The sequence below is a fragment of the Coptis chinensis genome, chromosome 5, assembly GCF_015680905.1.
Source record: "Coptis chinensis isolate HL-2020 chromosome 5, ASM1568090v1, whole genome shotgun sequence".
In the NCBI taxonomy this organism is placed as follows: Eukaryota; Viridiplantae; Streptophyta; class Magnoliopsida; order Ranunculales; family Ranunculaceae; genus Coptis; species Coptis chinensis.
Window position 1 is genome coordinate 26,251,869 of NC_141460.1, and position 22,487 is coordinate 26,274,355.

General features: G+C 35.0%; 1 protein-coding gene, 1 long non-coding RNA gene and 1 pseudogene across 3 annotated transcripts; 2 read left to right on the top strand and 1 right to left on the bottom strand.

Moving 5' to 3' along the window:
• Nucleotides 1-1,237: 1,237 nt before the first annotated feature.
• Nucleotides 1,238-3,589, top strand: LOC147497203 (uncharacterized). 2 transcript variants are annotated; one of them, XR_015196712.1, is made up of 3 exons: nt 1,238-1,379; nt 2,149-3,084; nt 3,187-3,589. It is a non-coding gene; the product is annotated as an uncharacterized LOC147497203 (long non-coding RNA). The 2 variants fall into 2 exon arrangements; XR_015196711.1 differs by having other exon boundaries at nt 2,979-3,084.
• Nucleotides 3,590-5,992: 2,403 nt separating this feature from the next.
• On the bottom strand, nt 5,993-6,095 carry LOC147497204 (U5 spliceosomal RNA; annotated as a pseudogene).
• Nucleotides 6,096-7,604: 1,509 nt separating this feature from the next.
• On the top strand, nt 7,605-13,302 carry LOC147497205 (uncharacterized). Its single transcript, XM_086559857.1, has 7 exons — nt 7,605-7,975; nt 8,043-8,104; nt 8,214-8,242; nt 8,338-9,287; nt 10,531-10,620; nt 10,727-10,788; nt 13,019-13,302. Exons 1-7 carry the CDS (start codon nt 7,733-7,735, stop codon nt 13,122-13,124), a joined length of 1,542 nt encoding a protein of 513 aa, XP_086415983.1. The 5' UTR covers nt 7,605-7,732; the 3' UTR covers nt 13,125-13,302.
• The last annotated feature ends 9,185 nt before the right edge of the window (nt 13,303-22,487 follow it).

Consider the following 22,487-nt stretch of genomic DNA (forward strand, 5'->3'; position numbering starts at 1 on the left):
AATGTGTGTAAAAAGATGTAGCATTCAAAATTTCAAATCCCTCCGAATCAACATGTCGCATTCAAACCGACATTATTTTCCACATCCAAGGTTGAAAAGATATTTTCTTCAGAAGTTCGAATCACCTTCATGTCCTAGATCACATATCAAAAGCAGATATCTTCATTAGATTTGTCATTTGTCCAACCACCAATACACCCCCAATTCTATCTTATTCTTCTGCTTTTGGCCAATTACAAGAAGCACTTTTTGAAACACGATGAAAACCGCTTCAATGAGTTCTTAGGCAAGGTTGAACATGGAGAAGCAAAGATTGCGGCCGGAGCACTGTTTCCTCATGACATCATAAAGCGCTTAAACGACAGGGAGAATGATGGTGGTCGTGTTGCAGAGCTGCAGTGGAAGAGAATGGTAGATGACCTCTTAGAAAAAGGTAAATTGCATAATTGTATTGCTATTTGTGATGTATCTGGAAGCATGAGTGGTGAGCCAATGGAGGTCTGTGTAGCTCTCGCTCTTTTGCTCTCTGAGCTGAGTGAACACCCATGGAATGGACAAGTAATAACCTTTAGTGAGAATCCAAAGCTTTACAAGATTGAAGGAGGGAATCTGCGTTCTAAGACTCAATTTATTCGAAGGATGGAAGCAGGATATAACACAGATTTTCAGAAAGTTTTTGACCTGCTTTTACAAGTCGAAATTGTTGGAAACTTGGATAAAGATAAGATGATTGAGAAAGTTTTTGTTTTTAGTGATATGGAGTTCGATAATGCCAGACGTCCATATGGTGGCTGTGGTGGGTAACCTGGGTACCTATATGGTGGATTTCCCCCGGGCTACGGATACAATACAGTGGTGCAAGAAACCAAGTGGGATACATATTATAATGTGATAAAAAAGAAGTTTGAGGATTAGGAATACACAGTTCCAGAGATGGTATTTTGGAACCTTAGAGACTCAATGGCCACGCCGGTGAGTAGTCATCAGAAGGGATCAAATTGTTCCTCGGTGGGGAAGATATGCCAGACTCGGAGAGTGTGATGGAATTGGCTCTAAGTGGTCCTGTTTTGTTAGTTGGCTATCATATGCTAATGGGGCTAGAACTGATTCCGCTTCTTGAAGAATTCTTGAGAAAGAATAAAGTTATGATGATCAAAGTTATGATAATTGTCATCTAACTCATTAACTCTTCTTTATCCTGGTGGTGCACGCAAGGCTCTTCATCATAAGGTGCTAAGCTCTTCTATTTTAGTTTTGAGTTTAATTCTTCTTCTTTCCAAAGTAATTTATTTATTTTTAGTTTTCTTTTAAAATGCTCTCCACCTATTAACTGGATGATGATATCGATTGCTGAGATGATACCATGGACAAAATAACCTGTAAGTCTTTTTACTTTATTATCCGATAATTTTTTTGGTTGGCACATGCATTTGCTCTACGTAGATTATTGGCTATTGTTCACTCATTAAAGGGTTTGAGTTGGAGGTTGCAAGGAAATATGTATATGTTTTACTTCAACCAGTTATCGATCCCACTATATAGGAGGGTTGAACTTCTACTTGAAAACTTATAATATGTTAAATATTAATGTGGAAATCCACATACCAAACTCCTAAGTCCCTATCCCGAGAATCTAAAGTAAGTCATGGTTGCACAGTAAATCCACATCCCTGTTACAAATTTCAATCTACTTTAAATGAAAAGTCCTTATGGATTTCTTTAGTAAGTCAGAGTAAAGTATTGCAATTGACAATAACAATCTAAAGTCAAAAAGCCCTAAAAATTTCGAGCTTAGGTCCAACGTCAAAACCATTTTCTTTTTCAATATCAAGTCATTGTTCCCGTGGATGCAGACAATCGAATACGGCTCCATGTGCAGTTCATTTCATAACTGATATACGTCATATTAATATTAAAAATATGGATTTCCTCCATCTTTGGGCTTTTATTCATAGAGTTGGAAGCGGATTGTTATGTATTTATCTTATTCTCCATTACTGATTGATCCAATTAATGCACAAACATGTTGGTAATCATTGCTTGAAGATGTGTAATCTCTTCCATTTTTTTTGTCATTTCCATTCCTCTTTTATTTAATTAGGAAGTTTTTGATTAAATGCTTATTTTATGTTTATGCCTTCTCACCAGTTTTCGATTCTGGCGTTTATCAATGTTTGGGTAACATCGATCTCCGAATTGAAGATTTTCTTCTCATTCGCTTCTTAAATCTTATTCTTTATTATTATTATTTTTTCCAATTTTATGGTGCTCTGATTTTCTATGTAATATGGATAACAGATAATGCCAAGTGTTGAACAGCTTCGTACACATTAACAATGAATTCCTAAGAATGAACAGTGATGACATACATGTATGATTAGGGATAGATATCGCTATCACCGGTATATAAACCAAACTGAAAGTACAACTCTACTACTCTGTCATGGCCTTCTTATTAAAAGATTATTTAGTTTTACTTTCTTTTTTTTCTAACATGCATTTTATTTTTAAGGATTCATTATGCTTATGATGTTGGATTTCATGTAACCATAATGAAAATATTTTTTAGGGTTAAAATTGAATTAGTAAAACAGTATAAAGGTAGGCCTACGGTTGTTATAGTCTATATAAACGCCTTGGTTGTTATAGTCTATAGAAACATTCTAATGCTTTGAAGCAAATGTTTGTTTCTTGACAAATTAGAAACTTAACAGCTTGGTTTTCCAAAATGCATCATAATTGACTATTTTGTCACATTATGGCAATCATACTAATTACAACCCCTGTAAATCAGATTCTATCTCCTTCACGATCGATGCATCCGATGCTAGCTTCTGATAAGGCATCGTGATTCCATTGTGCACTATTAGATTTTGATGTATCATGTAAAACTTTTCACTTCGAAAATAAAATGTGTGTTTATTTTGTGAACTATTTACCAGTTTTTAACTCCAATCATGGGAAACATCTTTCTGCAGCCTGATAGACCAGATCAAATGGAAAGAGTAAAAGCCGCTGGTGGAAGAGTCATAAATTGGAATGTCTATAGAGTACTAGGAGTGCTTGCTACTTCTCGATCCATAGGTATGTCCAATGATTTATCCTTTAAGAAATGGAATCAGTCTTACTTCCTGTTCTTTATGCTATCTTCTGAACGTAATTAAGATCTAAATATTATGAATGTAGGCGATCAGTACTTTAAACCGTATGTGATTTCTATATCGGAGGTCAGTATAACAGAGCGAATGGAGAAAGACGAGTTTGTCATATTAGCAAGCGACGGTTTATAGGATGTTATGTCAAATGAGATGGCTTGCTAGGTTGTAAGGCATTGTCGAAATGGTGAAATTGGGAGAACATTTGCAAATTCCACTAAGGAAAGTGATGTTGCTGAAGCAGTCGCAGACCTGGCTGAGTTGGCAATGGCTCGGGGTAGTAAGGACAACATTAGTGTAGTGATAATTGAGTTGAGCAAATCAAGTTGAAAATATGTAAGCAGTAATTGTTCTGTTTTGTTCATATAGACGCCGAAGTTTTATAATTTTCTTCTACTTGAGCTTTGAAGTTTCAATTTTGATAAACCAATTGTACAATGACCCAGCAAGTAAACCAAGGCCGATTTTCTTAATTTAAGATAATTGGAAAAAAAAAAAAAAATCTTATTTAAGATATATACAAATCATGCCTTATCTCCTATATCTATACAAATCACGTAGTAATTGATTATCAGAGTCTGAAAAAAGATATTGATTATCTAAAGGCAATTATAAATAGGGAATGATAGAGTTATGATTCTCTCTACGTAATTATATGTTAAATCTTGGAGATGAGATGACTTATCAGACATTTTTACATATATGGAATCATATTTTTAGTAATAAATGTAATCATTTTTTAGCCAAGGTTTTGTGTACAAATGGAGTTTAAGAGCTATCCCCAATCATCAAACCACAAGGAAAGAATGACAGGTATCTTTGAACAGATAAATTACTCTAATCATATATATTACAAAAATAAAATCAGAGATTAACTAATGGGTTTTATCAATGTTTGTTGTTTCCATTTTAATTTGAATAAGTGATTAAAAAAAATTCATATCTCATAGCTATGCATAGTTGCTAATATTTTTTAAAATAATTTAATATAACGGCAACCCTAACAGCAACCCTTTCTCAAGCAAAAGTGATAGCCCAGTTAACCGAACCCCAAGCATTCTCATAGCAGATATAGCAGCAATTCCAAAATTTGCTGAAATTTGGGAAACAAGAACTAAGAAAGATCAAGAAGTATACTGATCTGGCACAGAAAAGCTGCTTCGACACAAATTTTCATACATTTAATGACATCGGTAGGTTAAAAATCCACAGGAAGTTAAAGATTTAGTTTAACCAGTGAAAACACGAATATATCAATAGATGCCACATGTCTATATAGTCAATCTGAGTTTTTAACCAGTCCAAAATCAGAGTTACCAACAGGAAGATACAGTTTAATTTTTATCTACAATGGAATTCCGTAAAACAACAAAACTTCAAAACAACCCAACTATCCAACAGGAAGTCAAAACCACACCTTAAATAAGTTTCTTAGACAAATGAGAAAAAAGACCATACCTACCTCGACTGTTTGCTTTATTCTCTCCTATACGCAGACCACTTCAATAAGTTGGTATCGTATTCTGCACTTTCTTAACTCTGAAGTTGAGAAACCATCTGTTCGTTGCCAGCTCTCAATATATTGCTATGAATCAGCATGAGTACCTAGGTGTAAGACATTTCAATATCTCCATAAGAGGTAGCAACTCAAATTTGAATTGAATTTGAGATACAATACCCGCTTAAAACATATGTTATAATTTGTTGGGCACATGCCCAACAGTAATAGTATACTTAGAGGTTTCTAAACCCAATAGCTTCTACCTAATTAAAAAAAATAAAAAAATCTAATTTAAAATAAAATATGGGTATTTGTGTTGGACCCAAAGTTTTACATTTCTTAGCTTTAGGTAACCCTATCGTTAGTTAACGATTCATTTACCAAGTTTGACCGTCTATTGTGGTGTGTCTGGTGTTATGCCCTTTCAAAATGCAACAACTACCCCTCACACGTTTTGCATGTGCCCACACCATAAAACTCAAAATCCAAATTTCAAATTACCCGACACGTGTCATAATCTATGCTCCTAATAGAGTGGTGGCTGCAAAAAAGGAGAAGCTCGCTATTCCAAAATATCAAAATTTAAGAGATATACAAAACTAAAAACCTAGGAAAAGTGAACTTCCAATCACTTAGTAAAACATAATCTATTAACCGAAAAAAAAAACAATTTAACTACACATATCGAAAAACCAGGTAGCCTATTTTCTTCCTCTTCACCATTATTTACAATTATTTATTGACTTCATTTTATTATGTATATTGCAGATAATGGCGTATGAAAATTACAGCTTATGTAAAAAAAATGCTAAAGGAAATTCTAGAAGAAGGACTTAACATTCAACAAGATCCGATTTACAACACAGAATTAGAGAGCGGACGATTCAAAAGCACTATGACATTAAAGGTGAAGACATCATAGTTAAAGAAATTGATGGAAGACCAACATATTCTGTTGCAAAAGTAGAGGATTCATTAGCTTTTAACACAATACAATTTATAAATGATAAACGTGATATGGAAATTGAAGACTTCAATTTCAAAGAATTTATGAAGAAAAGAATAGAAGTTGAAAAGAAACAGAATCAACTCGACATCCTCAAAAATATTATGCTAGATTGTTTGGTTGATGATAAACACAACAAATAAAAAATTAAAGGAATGAAGGACATGGAGAGTTCCATAATAAAGAAAAGAAAACCATGAGGATTAGTACAATGTAAATACTGGACAGTGTCTTCCAAATATTAATGAGATAGTGAGTTTCTCCTTCAGTATTCTAATGTCAAATATAAGATGATCTTTTAAAAAAAAACACAACGTTGATTATATTGGTGGGATTCCGAAAGGAAATCCCTTAAAAAATAGAAGTATTCTGCTTCATGGTATTCTTTAGTAAAAGGTGAAAAAATAGTTCGCTCTATGCTCATCGGGCAACTGCCTGTGTTTAGACCTTTCTTTGTCTCTTAAGCCTCACAGCTATGGGACTTCCTAAAGAAAACAGCAATCGCAGTTATCAACCACTCACAAGACCACCAAGATCTTCTGCCGCAATATAATAAAAGAATGCTAGACTCAAGTGAACATACAAAGTTATAAACTTCACAATTTTTAAAATGTCTTGAATTTCACCCTTACGCTAGCAAAGCTTCTGTAGGAATCTGGCTCGAGCTTAAAAGTTTTGACAACAAAGGATTCAACTTCTCCTCCTGCAAATTGAAATTGGACTTACCAGGCTGCTAAAAAATCTAGCTTCAATAGGTAAATATCTCTTTCTATAGCTACTAGAAACTGATAAAACTTCAAATTGACAGCAAAATCATTGGAGTTCTAACTCCAAACCTCCAAGAGATCCTGAGGGATACGCAACCAAGACTGCTTCAGTTCCTAGAGTAAATTTTGTAAGATGTGCTAGGTATTATAGACTTACTGTAGGTGAAGTAAAAGGTGGACTTACAAGTGCAAGGATCGGAATTTTTAAAAGGTCTTAAATTTCACCCTTACGCTAGCAAAGCTTTAGTAGAAATCTGGATCGAAAAATTAAAATTAAAAAACAACACAAAATTTGGATATCTTAATACACTATAAGGACTATTGATTAAAAAAAAAAAACACACATTTAGTATAACAAATTATTGGCGCTAGGACCTTCAATCAATTAATTTACTTTCCAAGTTTCAATATAGTTTGGAAGTAAAATTTATTATACATAATAAAGCAAATGAAAATAATTATATAAAAACAGTCCCCGTTCTTTGAACTGGTCCAAAAATCTAATATAAAATAATAACACATTCAATATTTCTTTATAATAAATAAATATATATTACTAACCATTTCAACTTTGATGACAAAATAGTTATGTTTTCCAAAACGGCGTGTAGTTTCTTCCAAGCAAGCTCACCTTTCAAAATTCCAACTAGTAAATAATCAAATTATACCTTACCTTTAATCAATCACGCCGTGTCAGGGTAGGACGCTATCTTAGGATAAAAGATTAATGAGTCCTATATTTATGCAAAACAAAGTTAGATTTTCCAAATATAAACATTAAAATTATACATATATTTCACTTTCGCATCAATCATATGGGAATACATAATCTGACTTAAGATATCATAAATATCAACGTTCATGTCACACAACTATATCTATCATATCACACAAACCACATACAGATTCCTTCATAAGAAATTATATGGATCATAACACACAAACATTTATATGCAACAACACACGCATACAAAAAATAAGTATTTACTTCAGTTATTAATTATCTTGTCGACTTTTTTTAGTAAACTCAATCTTTAGTCCATACTCCATGTTTTAACGACACACATTTACCAAATCACAAATACCCGTGTGCCTCTTTTAAATGTGAAGCAGATTATTTTCTTTACGTGTTTTTATTACATGCTTTTGGAATTGATTAAGTGATTAAGTATGGAAAAAAAAGCTAAATAATAAGTTGATCGTGTAGTCCAGGCTACCATGGTGCGAACTTTGACCAAACAAACAAAAACCCTAAAACCAAAACACAAAGAGGAGGCGAGAGAGTGTATTTAGTTTAGACTGAATGCACAAAAGCCATTTAGTCGAAAAGCCCGCCACCACTCCATTATTCGTTCCTCGTCAAGTCACACTTTCGAACCGAACCATGAAACAAAACAAAGACACAACAACTCTCAAAATTAATAAGACTAACAAAAATAAAAGCCGTGATATATTGCCGCTATTAGTTTCCGTTGCTGCCTTTCTTGAACACCAAGGTTTCACTCAAACTTTAGCTGCATTTCACTCTGAAGCTTCGATTGCTCAGGTACTATGCTTCTTTTCACTCCTTTTTTTTATTGTTATCTTCTTCTAATTTTGTTGACTGGGCGCAGCTTGATGGTTCCAAGATACTTCCTTTGGATTTGGAAACGTATTACAACTACTTACAGACATGGTAACTTATTTTTACTGTTATTCTATCTGTATACAAATTGTATTCTGTTTGCATTAAGTTTTTTTTTTTTTTGCCAATTTCATGGTCTTTGTTTTTCTGTATCATGCAGTAAATGTGATGCAAAGGCAAGGGAGTTAGGTATGCCCCCAGAGATTGCGATTTGTCATATTCTTTAATTTTTTAATGGATTTTTTTCCATAATAACTTTCATGGCTCAATAATCGCAATTTCAGATGGTGTTGCTAATGAGTATCTGGGAAGAAGTAAACATTCCTCACCAGTGGAGCTGAGTATTAAGAAAAAGAAGAAAAGTAGTGATAGTGATGCTGTTATAGTTGATGAACAGCGCGGAGATCTCATTGAAGTTACTAAGTTGGTGAATGACTCTGATGACAAGTCAATAAAATTCCAAGATAAGAAAAAGAAAAGCAAACTAGGTTCTGATTCACAGTTGGACAAGTCAGATATTGTTCCTAACTCACAGTTGGATGACTCTGATAAAAAGCCCAAAGATAAGAAGAAAAAGAAAAGCAAGTCGATCTCTGTAGAGACCGATGAACAAGAATATACAAAGTGTTCACAAAATGAAACTGAAACTTGTCCTCTAGTAGGAAAGTTAGCAGCTGAGAGTTCCTCCATTGAGGTTGCAAGGGATGAGAAAGATTCAAAGTGTAAGGATAAGAAAAAGAAGAAGAAGAAGAACAAATCTAAAGAAGACGAGTCTGATCAAGTGGATTTCGGAAAAGATGAATCTGAAAAGAAAGATGTTCCGACTTTGGAAGATAATGTTGTGAGCATAGACAAAAAAGGTTCCAAGAAAAGGAAAAGGATAGCTTGTGAAGTGGATGGATCAGTGCTCAATGTCAAAACCTTAAGTAAAGAGGAAAAGCAAGCAAGAGAAGTTTTAGAGGATGACAAGAAAAAGGAAAACAAATTGCTGGATAGTGATGGACATGCTGGTAAAAAATTTAAAACTGAAAATGGTCAAGTTGATCCGAAAAAGTCCGAAGAAATATCTATAGATAAGAAGCTCGATGTCTCGACTGAGTTTAAAAAGACACCTAAAGGAAGTGATGGTCAAGCGAAGGCAGATTTGCATGCCAGTGGTGACCTGGAAGAGAGTGGAAAGGAAGGGTCTGCCCCACAAAAAAACGCGAATAAACAGCAAAGTGGTTCAGCTGAGGTGTGTATTTTCATAATTATTATTTTTAATACCATTTAAGGAGAGAAAGTTTTCCTTTTTGGAAAGGTCCTAGCTTATTTACATGATTGTCTTTTGTATGCTACTATGTTATTCATTGTGGTCGTCTCTTCTAAGACTTTGACGAGTGATTTTAGTAATACCCTTGTATCTGTATAGTTAGAACTATGGCCTTTTAGGATCATTCAATCACATACAAAAATGTCTTCTGATATATGAATGAAACATGTCAATGTATATTAAAATCATGTGAGGAGAAAATATGGGTTTTGTTTAACATTTTTTTTCTTCAAATATGAAATTGACCTTAAATGAGAGCCTACCTCTGTGAGAATAATCATCTTTGGTATCATTTTTTATGTTTTTGTTTGGAGTAAGGATATGAAGACTTCATAATGTCATCAACAAGGTGTAAGCACTACTTATAGAGGAATCGGCTGTCCTTCAGCCTGCATTAGATCCTAGCCACCCTTACCATGGGTGAGGGGAAGGATCCCGATCTCTAATGGCGCTATCATGGAGAGCAGATATATGCTAAAACCACGGTTTACACAATACATAACTGCAATCTGCAAAATCCAAAATTGTGCTATACAATATATCTAAATCCAAGTATGAAAGCCACGACTTAATTCCATGAAACCCATGTTTAACTAATATGTTTAACCTAAGTTACATTGACACGGATAGGTGTGGTCGTATCCGACACGGCTACGAAGAGTCTTGACATGGCGAATTTTGAAAATTTGAGGTATATCACATACAATATGATACATATCTGACACAGATTATTTTCAAAATGTGGAGTGTCCATGTTACATAGTGTTTAACCTATTTTAGCTTAATATTTCTAATTTTATAAGAATGAAATCCACAACTTGGAGTGGAAAAGGACGCAATGACTGGGAGATTCTTCTTCAAGGAGAACGATTGGGACGCACTACGTAGTAGATAGCACAAGACAGAAGCTTCAAGACTTCTGCTCTCTTCTTGAAATCTTTTAGTTTCAGATTGAAGCTTCAAGAAGAAAAAAAAAATAGTTAGTTCTGTGCAGAAACACAATAGTTATTGGTTCTGTGCTTATTGGTCTTGTGTGCTCTTTTCTTCAACTCATTCACTAGATATTGAATGGATGGTGAAATTTTTAGCAACATTTGTTATAATTAATTTTCTTACTTCCAGAACAGGTAAAAGCCCTTATTAATGTTTCTATCAAATCTTGCAGCCTAAGACTCATATCCCTTTTCAAAGGGTGAAAATTGACGAGGTCGAATTTGCTGATCATAGGCTTCAAGATAACTCTTACTGGGCAAAGGTGGGACATTTCTACTTGTCAGTTTATGCATTTGTTGATATTCTTTTATGTTCTTTGGTTCGAATGCTCACGTGATTTAGTATTTTATTGTTCGTTGATTCGGCAGGGTGGTGCAGATAGTGGCTATGGTGCAAAAGCACAAGAAGTTTTGGGACAGGTTAGAGGAAGGTATGCTCTTACTGATACCTAGTTTCACTGGAATGGATATTTTTATTTTCAATTCATTGTGGATGGTAGCTAGCAATAAATAGTTTGATTATAAGCATAATAAAGAATCTGAATGTATGAAAGACAAATTTGATCAGTGTTATGTATAAATTGAAATGGATTTATGATTTTTTATTTTTAATTTTTAATTTTTAATTTTTCTAATTATTGTTTGTTGTGGCATTCACTTGATATTTGTTGTCACTACATAGCTCCTTTCTTCTGATGTATGACGTCCTCTTTTACTGTTTATGATTCTGGCATTTGCTAGAAGTTCCGCTTGCCTGACCGCCATAATCTCCATAGTAACTCCCCCTTCTCTTTAGAACAGCCACAAACCACTCTGCACCTAAAGTAAGGTCAATGCCTAACAAAACTGGCCAAAAGATGTGCCATAACACGAGGCTGCTTGTGGCTAGGGGCACGTGTTTATTTGATTGTTGTCATGTTCAAATATGCTACTCCCATTAAAATCTTAAAGATTGTTTTGAAATTTTAGAGCATCTTTAATGGGGCTAGGCAGCTTGCAAATTCAGAAGTTTCCTCCAAGTAGTTAGCTATATTAGAAAGCTTTGTTCTTACAACAATAGTTTCTTGCCATTCAAAATACATGTAACTTTTTAACTTGTGTAATCTGTTTCATCTTCTTTGTGAATTTATGGTTTTCGGAAGAATACTGCTATCATTTCTTAAAGTATACAGTGTTTTGGGGAGCATTTAATTGTAATATTGTTGTAAAATACTAATTATGCCAAGAATAGAGTTTGGTGAGATTTGGGTCAAAGAAAATGAGAAGATATACAGGGTATAACGTAGTGGCTGAGATTGGGAGGGTGAACCCGGGGGGGGAGAGTCTGTTGAAGAAAGATAACTTGGCGGATGTCTTTACTACTATTCAATCAGGTGACATCATGCTGGTTGAAGCACGAGGTCAGGGAATTGGCCCTAGAGACTATTTGATCAGCATGGTGTCTAGGGTGGGTGAGGACTGAGGAGCTCTGTATTTAGCAAACAAAGAGGGTGATGAGGTGAATCCAGTTAACATTGGTGTTATGGGTGGTACAACCGGACTGGATCAGTCTTTAACTTGAATAACTCGAGGTCGCACTGACTATTGGTCCTTTTGTGTGTGTGTTGCGGGGGGGGGACCTAACTTATGGAGCAAGGAGTCTAATGTTGATGGACTCCTTCAGAAGTGAAACTTAGCAGGTGGTGCTGTTTGTTTGTTTGTTTGTTTGTTTGTTTTTTTTTTTTGGGGGTACTAGAAGTAGCAAAGGATACTAGATTTCAGAAAGTACGGGGGGTCCTAACGTGGAGGCTAGCAAAGTAGCAAAGGCAGAATCTTGAAGATTGTTGATTATTTTAATATTTTTACTGTATGAAGGTGGAGGAAGCTAACCAGCTCAGGAAGGGCAGTGGACAGACGGAAGTATATACTTCTATTATTATGGAGATGACAAGGTGGATGCAAAATTTGACCCAGAGTATTTGCTTGGGAAGGAAGGAGAGGTGTGTTTTGAACACAGTTATTGATGGGAGGTGGGGCCTAAGAGGATTGGTTAGGAGCTAAGGTACATTGACACGGATATGTGTGTCCGTATCCAACACGGATACGAAGTGTTTGACACAGCGGAACATAAAAACTAAGGTATATTACATACAATAGATGTCTGTGTGTCCGACGACACGGACAAGTGGATACCTATCTAACACGGATGATTTTTGAAATATGGCATGTCCATGTCACATAGGTTAGGAGGAGCTGGCAGGAGGGGGATTCTGTTTTGTGGGCTTTTCTCTATACTTTCTTTTTGCTTCTTTGCCTTTTATTTTTTTGTTAGTTTTTTTCATTTCTCTGTGTATTTGGGTATTATACATGTATATGGGTGCAAGGGTTTAGGGCTATGTACTCTACATACCTACATGTAATAATGGAAGGTTTTCAAACAGAGAACAAGATGCCTTGATTTTGTTTTCCCACATAAGGTTGTACACCGTGCTTAACATTCGTGAAATATGATTAAATCCTGTAAATCTAGCAGAAACTTAGTAGTTTCCATTACACTGAAAGTTTAGTACCTTCACAATTTAATATATAATTTTTTTGGAGGAAGAATATACTGTGATTTGAATGCATGGTAAATGTCTTTGTTGTGGAATGCATTTTAGTCTAATTCGTTGTTATCTGCAGAGATTTTCGGCATGAGAAGACCAAGAAGAAGCGTGGGAGTTATAGAGGAGGTCAGATTGATTTGCAAACCCACTCTATTAAGTTTAATTATTCCGATGAAGAGTGAGTGGTATTCATTTGATGAACCAATAATTTATATGTATTTTTTTTGGGTTCTGAATACAATTTTGTATGAGGGCAACAAATCATCAGTGTTGTATTGGAACTCTTGTGTGTTATTCAGTGGATTTTGACTTCTATCTTATTTTTTTTTATGAAATGAAACTTTATTACATTACTGCAAATATGAGACTTGCCTATGTTTTAATCTGACACTTAATCTCGTAGCCATTGGATCTTGCAACCTTTGGTGGGGGGGGGTGTTTATCTCTAATATTTTTGAAAATTGGGGGTTGGTGGGTGGTATCCATAACTTACCTCCAGAAATATGGCCTCCTCTTGGTAGCCCTATGGTTCATGGTTTGTAATCGCGCTATGAGCGTTCTCTTTCTTGTGATGTTATATATGTTTGGTTAGTGATAGGCATAGGGTATTAGATACTTCAGGGAAAAGTGGATTTGGTTCTGGAGGATTAGATGGTGCAACTTCTGATTTCTGTGGCTGATGCTTAGAATGATATTTGCAAAGAGCTGGCCATGGCTTTGGTGATGCAGAACACTTTGCAGTCTATTGTCCGAGTGTGTGTAGCTATTCAGAATGAAGTTTGTGGATGCGTTGCCCAAGTTGGCAGGGTCACTTTTATGGCGCTGTGTTCGACTAGGAATTTATGGAGCAATACGTGTTCTGTCTGCTGTTGGCTTTTATCAGGATTCAGGAGCGGTGTGGGTGTCAGTTCAAGGTCTATGAAGTGCTTCACCCTTTATCACAATTTTTATGAAATGCTGAGTCCAAACCTGGCCCATTCGACACCCTTAGGACCCTAGCAGACGCTGGCTATCTGCTTAAGCTGTAGTTCTTTTCAAAACTCAAATAGGGTAAGGTCCATTATCACGTATCAGCACAGAGTGTCTAATGTTTCACTGGTCCGAATTCCTGAACATCATCATACTTTTTAGTAGGGTAAAGAAACCTGAATTATATTAAGCACCTTAAATTGCATTATTAATGTTTGAGTAATCAAACTCCTCCGCTAATAGTACTCTGGTGGATAGTACTGTACTAGAAAAGTAGAAAGTCTGGTTGTTTATGGTAGTTGAAAGATAAACTTCTCTTGTAAACTTTTTGTTTATTTTCTTACTTATTTATATAATATCAGTACGACTCTATCTTTTTTTTTTTTTTTTGGATTGGCAAACCTGTTTTAAATGAGATCAGTAACTCTTTGATGCTGGTGGGCTGGTATCATCACCCAAAGGTTTTACCGACTTTGCTAATCTTTTAATGTCTTTATCAAAAAAAAATGTTATGGGTGAAGTTGCCGAATGCCGACCAATCTATTTCAATGAAGGCTTTAGTTTGTATTATTGACAAAGCAAAAGAGACGTTGTCATAGTTATGTTTTCTATTTCTACAAAGTGAAGGTGCCCCTTGCGTGATGATCAAGTCCAGAATGGTCTGAGAGTGATAATTTCTCTAAATGGTTTTACCTAGAAAAAGAGGCCGACAACATGTCGACTGAAAGAAGGAAAAGAGTATTGGATGGCTCTATCAGAAAGAAAATGTTGGTACGATATGCTGGATGGAACAACTGAAGACTTCTGAGTTTGTCGGTGCCCTCGAGTCAATTGTAAATACTTTCACAAGTGGTGAAAACTTTTACGTGACTCGTGCGTTTAGCATTTTTTTACAAGAAATTAAGACTGTAAATAGGGATTAATTGATTAAAGTACCCTCAACCCAATAAAGAAGTTAGCAAAAATTTATACCAAAGCTTGATACTTGATTAGGACAACTAAAATGGATCTTAATGAAAATATGGTATGAATGTTATGTGGTTTTTACTGACAACTAAAGTGACCAATATTTAGGTATTGTATCATGTAAAGTTGCAATGCACTTTGCTTTGGATTTAAGTCATTTCGCATCTGGATTATAGACGAATAGGGGGAACATCTTAAAAGTGAATATGATGTCTAATATATGAGGATAGAGAGTAAAGTATGAGCCAGGTAGGAAGTTGCAATATCAAACGATATCTCAAAAGGAACAGCGCGCGCATCTAACTGTAACACCTTGCAAACTATTAAGCTTTCTAACTTCTAAGTCATGTGAATATAGCATCTGCCCGAACTCACAAGTCATTTGGGTGCAGTTAAATTAGGAAAATGTATTCTCGGAAGTAAAGAACACTACTACTAGCAAGTTAGGTGACCACGCACGCGGTACGGAGATGCTTTCAATATTATTCCTCGGGAATCCAGACATGACATTTTTTTGCTGGGTCAGTCAGTGGATATGTTGTCAGTTGCCAGTTTTGCCACCAGGGGGTTGTCAATGGTCCGATTCTAGTGTGTCAATGGTCCATTCTGATCCGGTTTTTAGTGGTGTAAGAATCAAAAACTATTTTTAATTTAATGGTTCCAGTTCTAATTCTTTACTGTTCTTAAAACTGTAGAGCCATATCTATAACCATCGGTTCTTAGCGGGTATTTTCGGTTCCGGTTATTAAAATATTTACTATTTACACACATTTTTTTATTAGTTTTATTAAAAAAATATATACTAAAAACACAAAAATACTATACAAACGAGTATTTTTTTAAATATTAATATAAGTAATTATGTTATTCGATAATAAGTTAAATAAAACCATATATTTAAAATTGTAAGTTATATTTTTATATTATTTATAACATTAAATATTATAAAAACTATATATTACACTAATAAATAAAATTTAGTAATATATAAATAAACATTTTGAGTTTTTATATTTTATATTTCGACATTTTTTTATATTAAAAATATGATAACGTTCACTTTTGGTCTGGTTCCGATTCTGATCCAGTTTTTTTGTTTAAAAAACCATTCAATTTTGGTTCTATATGGTCTTGATTTTTTAGTACCTATTTTTAAACAGTTTCTAAAAATAGAAACTAAAACCATAATTTTTTCTATGGTTCCGGTTCCAATTCCGGACGGTACCATCGAACTTAGTTGCCACTACTTTACAAATTACAATCCACAGGACCTTGATTGCTAATGACTGGTAGAAATGATATATACCAACATTTGAGTCTTGAAAAGTCAACAAAGAGTTGTCCGTGCATGCATCTATCTATCTATTTTTTATTGTAGGGTTATTCGATCATTGTGATGTAGGGTCTCTCGAATGTGAGAGACTGAGAGTCACGTATAAACAGATTTTTGGTCGACTACTTGCTTGTAAGTTGTGTTGTGACATTTTTGGTCGACTACGCAAGGAAGAGCAATAACTCACAATCACAATAGGGGTGGAAGGGTAATCTGTGAATATATATATATCTTCAAACCAAAGATTTTGATGCCAACTTCCTTCAATTCCTTGTTCTCTTTTCAATTTTCTTTTGAATATTAGATAGATATCTAAAAGGAGCCATACATATATCTTGGAGAAAAGAAAACTATTACTATCTGTCTATAAGTCTATTGCATCCAATAAAGGCCTATCGACTTCAAAACAAAATCTTTTCAGAGTATATTCAAGGGTGCTTTATAATCCTATGTATTGAGTATTGAGTGGGCAATTTAAATGTTCTACACCAATCCATATTTTATATCAAGTAGACAACTCACTACATTCTATTTTATGGGTCAAATATAGAGTTTGATTTGTCTTATGAATTGTCATTCTATACCAGCTACCCATACTGCCCATCTAATCCATATTTGCTACATGTACAAATAACAAATTTAATTATTTTTTAAAATAATTTTTAAAATTCAATGATGGTGCCTATTTGATAAGTTTTAATATTAAAGAATATGATGTATATATTGGTGTAGATAATTTTCCATACTTCAAATAACATCATTTTTTTAAGTGGATGATGTCATTTTGTATTATAAATCAAATTATTGTATTAAATATGCTTTTAGAGCATTCCCAATGCAGATAAATATCAAGGGGATGTGACAATATTCACTTCCAAATGGTCAAAAACATTTGCCCAATGCAAAAGTGAATATCAAGGTAACTATTTTCCCAAGTCAAAATGAGAGTGAAACCTTCAACCGAGATAGTAGCTGAGTTGGAAACTTTGGACGGGATATTTTATTCCGTCTCGTGTGTTTTTTTAAATTTTTTCGGTTTTTTTTTCCGGATGGAATGTTTCATTCCGTCTCACGTGTTTTTTCGATTTTTTTTTTTTAATTTAAGACGGGATGTTTCATTCCGTCCGGCGCATTTTTTCGATTTTTACATTCAAACGGAATCAAACATCCCATCCGAGAATAATAGTCACCTTTGTATTAGGCAGTCTCACCTTGCTTTTCACCAAAACAGTGGAAAATAAAAGAAATAGAACTGACGTGGAGGTGAATAAGAGTGACTTGCATTGGAAATACTCTTAAAGCATTTGGTTTTTTCTTTAAGGTGCGTGTGGAAAATGTAGTGATCTTATTAATCACTTACAATTAATGAGAACGATGAAACTAAAGATGAGAAAATGAATACTAAATTGAACTGGAAATGTAGTTTTATTAAGGAGTAACAATGGCAGTTACAGTTTCCTCACTTTCTCTCTCTGCTCTCATTTTTTACAAATGATTTTGTGTAATGTTTTTAGAATGAATCTATTTCTTCCACTTCCAGTCTTTATATAATGTTGTGATATACCGTATTTATCATTTCCACAACCTGTAATGCACAAACTTATTTATCATTTCGTGATATACCGTCATATTTCAAATTGGAATATCGGTATGACGATATTTGCCCATGACATCGCCCCCTCTCGAAATGCTCAAATTTTCACCCAAAAAATTTGAATGTTTCGAGAACCATACAAAATATCACTACAAACCCAAATTCAAAATTCAAACGGTTACAACTGTGGACAACTTAGTTGCCTCGAAATCACAAACACCGTATTTTATTCTCTCTCTCTCTCTCTTCACTTTTTCGAACTTATAAAACCTTGTTTCATCTTCTCTTTCCTCACTTTTACACAAAAACATCTAACCCCACTACCATTATCGTCTCCAGAAAAGCTCCATCTTGTCTGTACTCGCTGTTACTTTCAACAAATTCTTCTGCACAATATCAAGTTAGTACTACAAAATAACTTAAAGATACTATCTCCTATTACGACTTTATCGTTTGTTGAAAATAAACTAAACTGACTTCGCCATCTTTTTTATCCAGATTATTCTACTTAGGGTTTAGGTTTTGAGTTCTTAAAAATTACATGTGTATCCTTATACTAATTAGATTCTTAATTAGAATCTTTGACAGTATGGCTAGGAGAAAAACTTGTGTTAACTTTATACGTACTCTCTCGAAATAATCCCAGTTTCGACGTCAAGAACGTATGCGTTTGAGACACACTTCTTCACCTCCCCCGACATTATCCTCTCGAGACTTCGATACGTGCCTAATAAATAACATATTATATACTTAAACTAAATACAACGATAGTAGTTCAGATAGAGGATATACTTCTAATAAAAAAATTATTGTTTCTAGTGATACCACCATGTCGAACGAAAGTGTTGAATTTGCAACTCGAATCAACTCGTCATCTTCAGCCTCTTCATCTCAAAGAATTGAGACTGATGAAATAGCATGGCACCCTTCGTATCTGGCTGATGACTTACCCTGCCATCCCTTCGAAAATGTGGATTCGGATACCGATCGGGAAATTATTGACGATCATAGCATGTGGAGTGGTGGTTTGGACCCCTGCTTTCTTGAAAGACCCAACTTGCATATAGTTAGAACTGCCTATCAAATACCCGATTCTATCTAACTTCGACACTACGCTGGAAGTAAAAAAGGAATTCAATGTCAAAGTGGCGAACTCAAAACTACCATTATCACTGTTGGGCAATTGGTTGTCGGCTTGCGTCTTCCCTTATCGAAGCTTGATCGAGAAATATTGAACTACTTGGCCATCTCTCCTGGCCAAGGCTCATGCAACTTCTGGAGATTGTTGTATATTTGTAACTTTTATAATTCTCATCTTGAACCCGATGTCTGGCCCTCTAAAAGAATTCGTCTCATCGATATCCAAAAACACTATACCTTTCTTAAATGTAGCGAGAAAAATAAACAGGGTATCATAGAGCCCAGTGGTTATTTTTATCCCAAAAGACGAATGCATCTTGCTGGAATTATAAGGAAAAATCGAGATAGTGATTTCAGATGGCCATTATACCCTATCATTGTATCTGGGCAATGGGAGTCATCTGAATCGATAGCAGTTCCATCCTTGGCACACCCTGTGTTTAACCTTAATGGTACGTTATCTTTCGACATCCTCTACCTCCTTTATCTCGAGCTTTTTATCTGACTAGTCTATTATTGCGAGTTTGTTTCAGTTCCTAAACCAGCCTCAATGAAAAGTTTTGGGGAATCTACTAGAGTAACAGATCTTCTAAAAGGCAATGACAAAGAAGTCAATGTTCGAACTGGCGTTGATAAGTATAGCAACCCAAAATTGACTATCGAGCTTCCCGATATCGCCAATTATGTCGCTCCTTTATACTTCCTAAAAACTTCCGTTCTTCGAGGTCAAGATTCCTTACCTTCCAAGTCTGATATGCCCTGCGACACTACTCCATGTCCTTTACAACCTTATTCTTTTAAACAACTGTTCAGAACAAACTTCGATTCTATTGAATTACCCATTAATACTCCTCGATGTTATTTTGAATATATTGTTAATGGTTTTAAAATAACTGAAGATCTTTTTCCTCAAATCAAAAGAGATTCCCGATTTCTATAATTATCCTCTTTTGAACGATGTATTTGATCAGCATTGCTTATTTTTCACAGATATGGCATCTCGTATTTCTCACGCTCCAGCCAAAAACTCAAAGATGCTCGACAGATTTATGAGCAAGAAAAAACCAACAGATGGTAGTTCATCCCAAGCTCCTACTTCCTCCCGAGATTAGAATGTTGACCCAATACATCATTCGAAGAAAAGAAAAGAACCTTGCCAAACTACAGCACCACCAGCCTCGAAACCAAACAAACCTGCCAAGAGTACTGACACTGCCCCTGTCCCTATACCCTCTAAGCCTTTAACTCATCCGTCCACCACAAAGCCTATTTCTTCTGACTCCTCTTCGTCCATTAGTGACTTTGAGGTTAAACTTGTTCTTCAAGATCATACCTCTGTCAAAAAAAATGCCTCTCTGTTATCTGAACCTGTTGTGCCTGGTCTCGGAGAAACTCTTGTGCTAAATATTATCCTTCCTCGAGATAGGCAAGCAATGACCGAAATCACCACAGAAGAAAGATTTCAACTCCTATGCACTTCTCTTGAGAAAGTAAGTTTCTAATCTTCCCCTTGCTCTTACCCTTATTTATCTGTTACCTTATCTTCACACCATATCTTCTCCTTTACAGGTTAAAATTGCTGTTGAAAAAGATCTTGCTGCCGAGTGATATGGCGAGTTGTCGTCGCTATAAGGAAGAGATTCAGCAGCTGAAAAAGGACAAAGACATTCTTGAAAGTTCTCTTGTGAAAGAAAAAGATCGTGCTACCGAGACAAAGAGATATTTTGATGAAGTCACTGAACTGCATCAGAAACTGAACACCTCTTTCTAGGTTATGGAAAAATAACTTGCTCAAACCAAAATCTCCCTCGCTACTGAAAGATCTGAATGGGCAGCTGAAAAGAATGACCTGGAAACTGAACTGGATAATGCCCATTCCCAAGTAGCTGACTATGCTTCACGAATGGAATATTGTGTGGAAACCATGAAAAGTTTTATGCAATTTCTTCCTGCTGATATCATCAAAGATAAAGGTCTGGATTCTGATAACGAGAGGGAGTTGCCCTTCGATATTGGTGCTGGCGATGCTGGAAATGATGTTGTGGATTCCATCCCTCTTGGAAATGAGGCTGCCGAGACCGAGATGTCTACTCCACCTTTTGATCCTGACTCCCTCCTTAGCACTCCAAATATCTTAGACGATCCAGATATTTAAGCTGGTCTCAATAGGCTTCTGGAATCAGACAAATTCACCGCAAAACCTACCGAGACTTCAACCCACTTCTAATCTTTTTGTCTTACATAGTTGAATGATTGTAATATTTAATACAATGATCCATTGTCTTTTGCCTCCGATCTTGATGATGAATTTTGAATGTCGATATTAAACTACTTTTGTAACTTTTTAACGTTCCTTTTAGACTGTGGAAAATATACCTTTTTGCTTTCTATAGACTCATCTTGTATGCAACACTTATAATATTTATCATACTTAAACAGGAGATAAACTCATTTTCTACACACCCCTTAGACAAGTATGAAAAAACCATATCGATACTTATATAACCTATATATTCATTTTCAAACGAGTTTCGATACCACTCCTACTAAAAGTAGTATCGATACTTATCATATACTTAAATTTTAAAACGAGTTTCGATACCACTCCCACTAAAAGTAATATCGATACTTATCATATACTTAAATTTTAAAACGAGTTTCGATACCACTCTCACTAAAAGTAGTATCGATACTTATCATATACTTAAATTTTAAAACGAGTTTCGATACCACTCCCACTAAAAGTAGTATCGATACTTATCATATACTTAAATTTTAAAACGAGTTTCAATATCACTCCCACTAAAAGTAGTATCGATACTTATCATATACTTAAATTTTAAAACGAGTATCGATACCACTTCCACTAAAAGTAGTATCGATACTTATCATATAATATTATTCTTTGACATGCATTTATTATAGCCAATAAATATTATGTTGACCCACAAAGTACAGGCTCAAAAACCCAAACTGATTGTACTTTCACAAACATCCTTCAAACCTCTGACTGTCCCATGCACATATAACGAAGAAAACAGCTTTTCCGTATCTCTTCCTCGTTTTCATACGCACCTACCATTAGTACTTCTCTTTTTCTTATCAAATCAACATTAAAACTGGTATTCGTACCCACTTTTTCCTCTATAAAAACCCTTTAAAACTTTGCATTTTAACACATATCTTTCAAACTCTTTACTAATTTTCTTACAGATAAAACCATGACTGCCCATTCTCTCTTCCTTATTATTCTGGCCATTACTATGGTTTTACCCGATCATCCTGATCACTCTCCCCCAGAATGCTGGTCTGATTGCAATACCACTGACCTCTTTGATGATGAAGAGCATTCAGAAAAAGAGACCAAAGAAGAAGAAGAAAACAAATAAGAAGAAACTGATGAGGAAGAAAATGAAAATGACCCTAGCGATGAATGGTTGAAAGATCTCCATTGTAATGACTATGTCAAAGATAACGAAGATGATGATGAAGAAACTCCCAATATTTATTCTGATGAAGATGATGGTGAAGATGGTGATAATG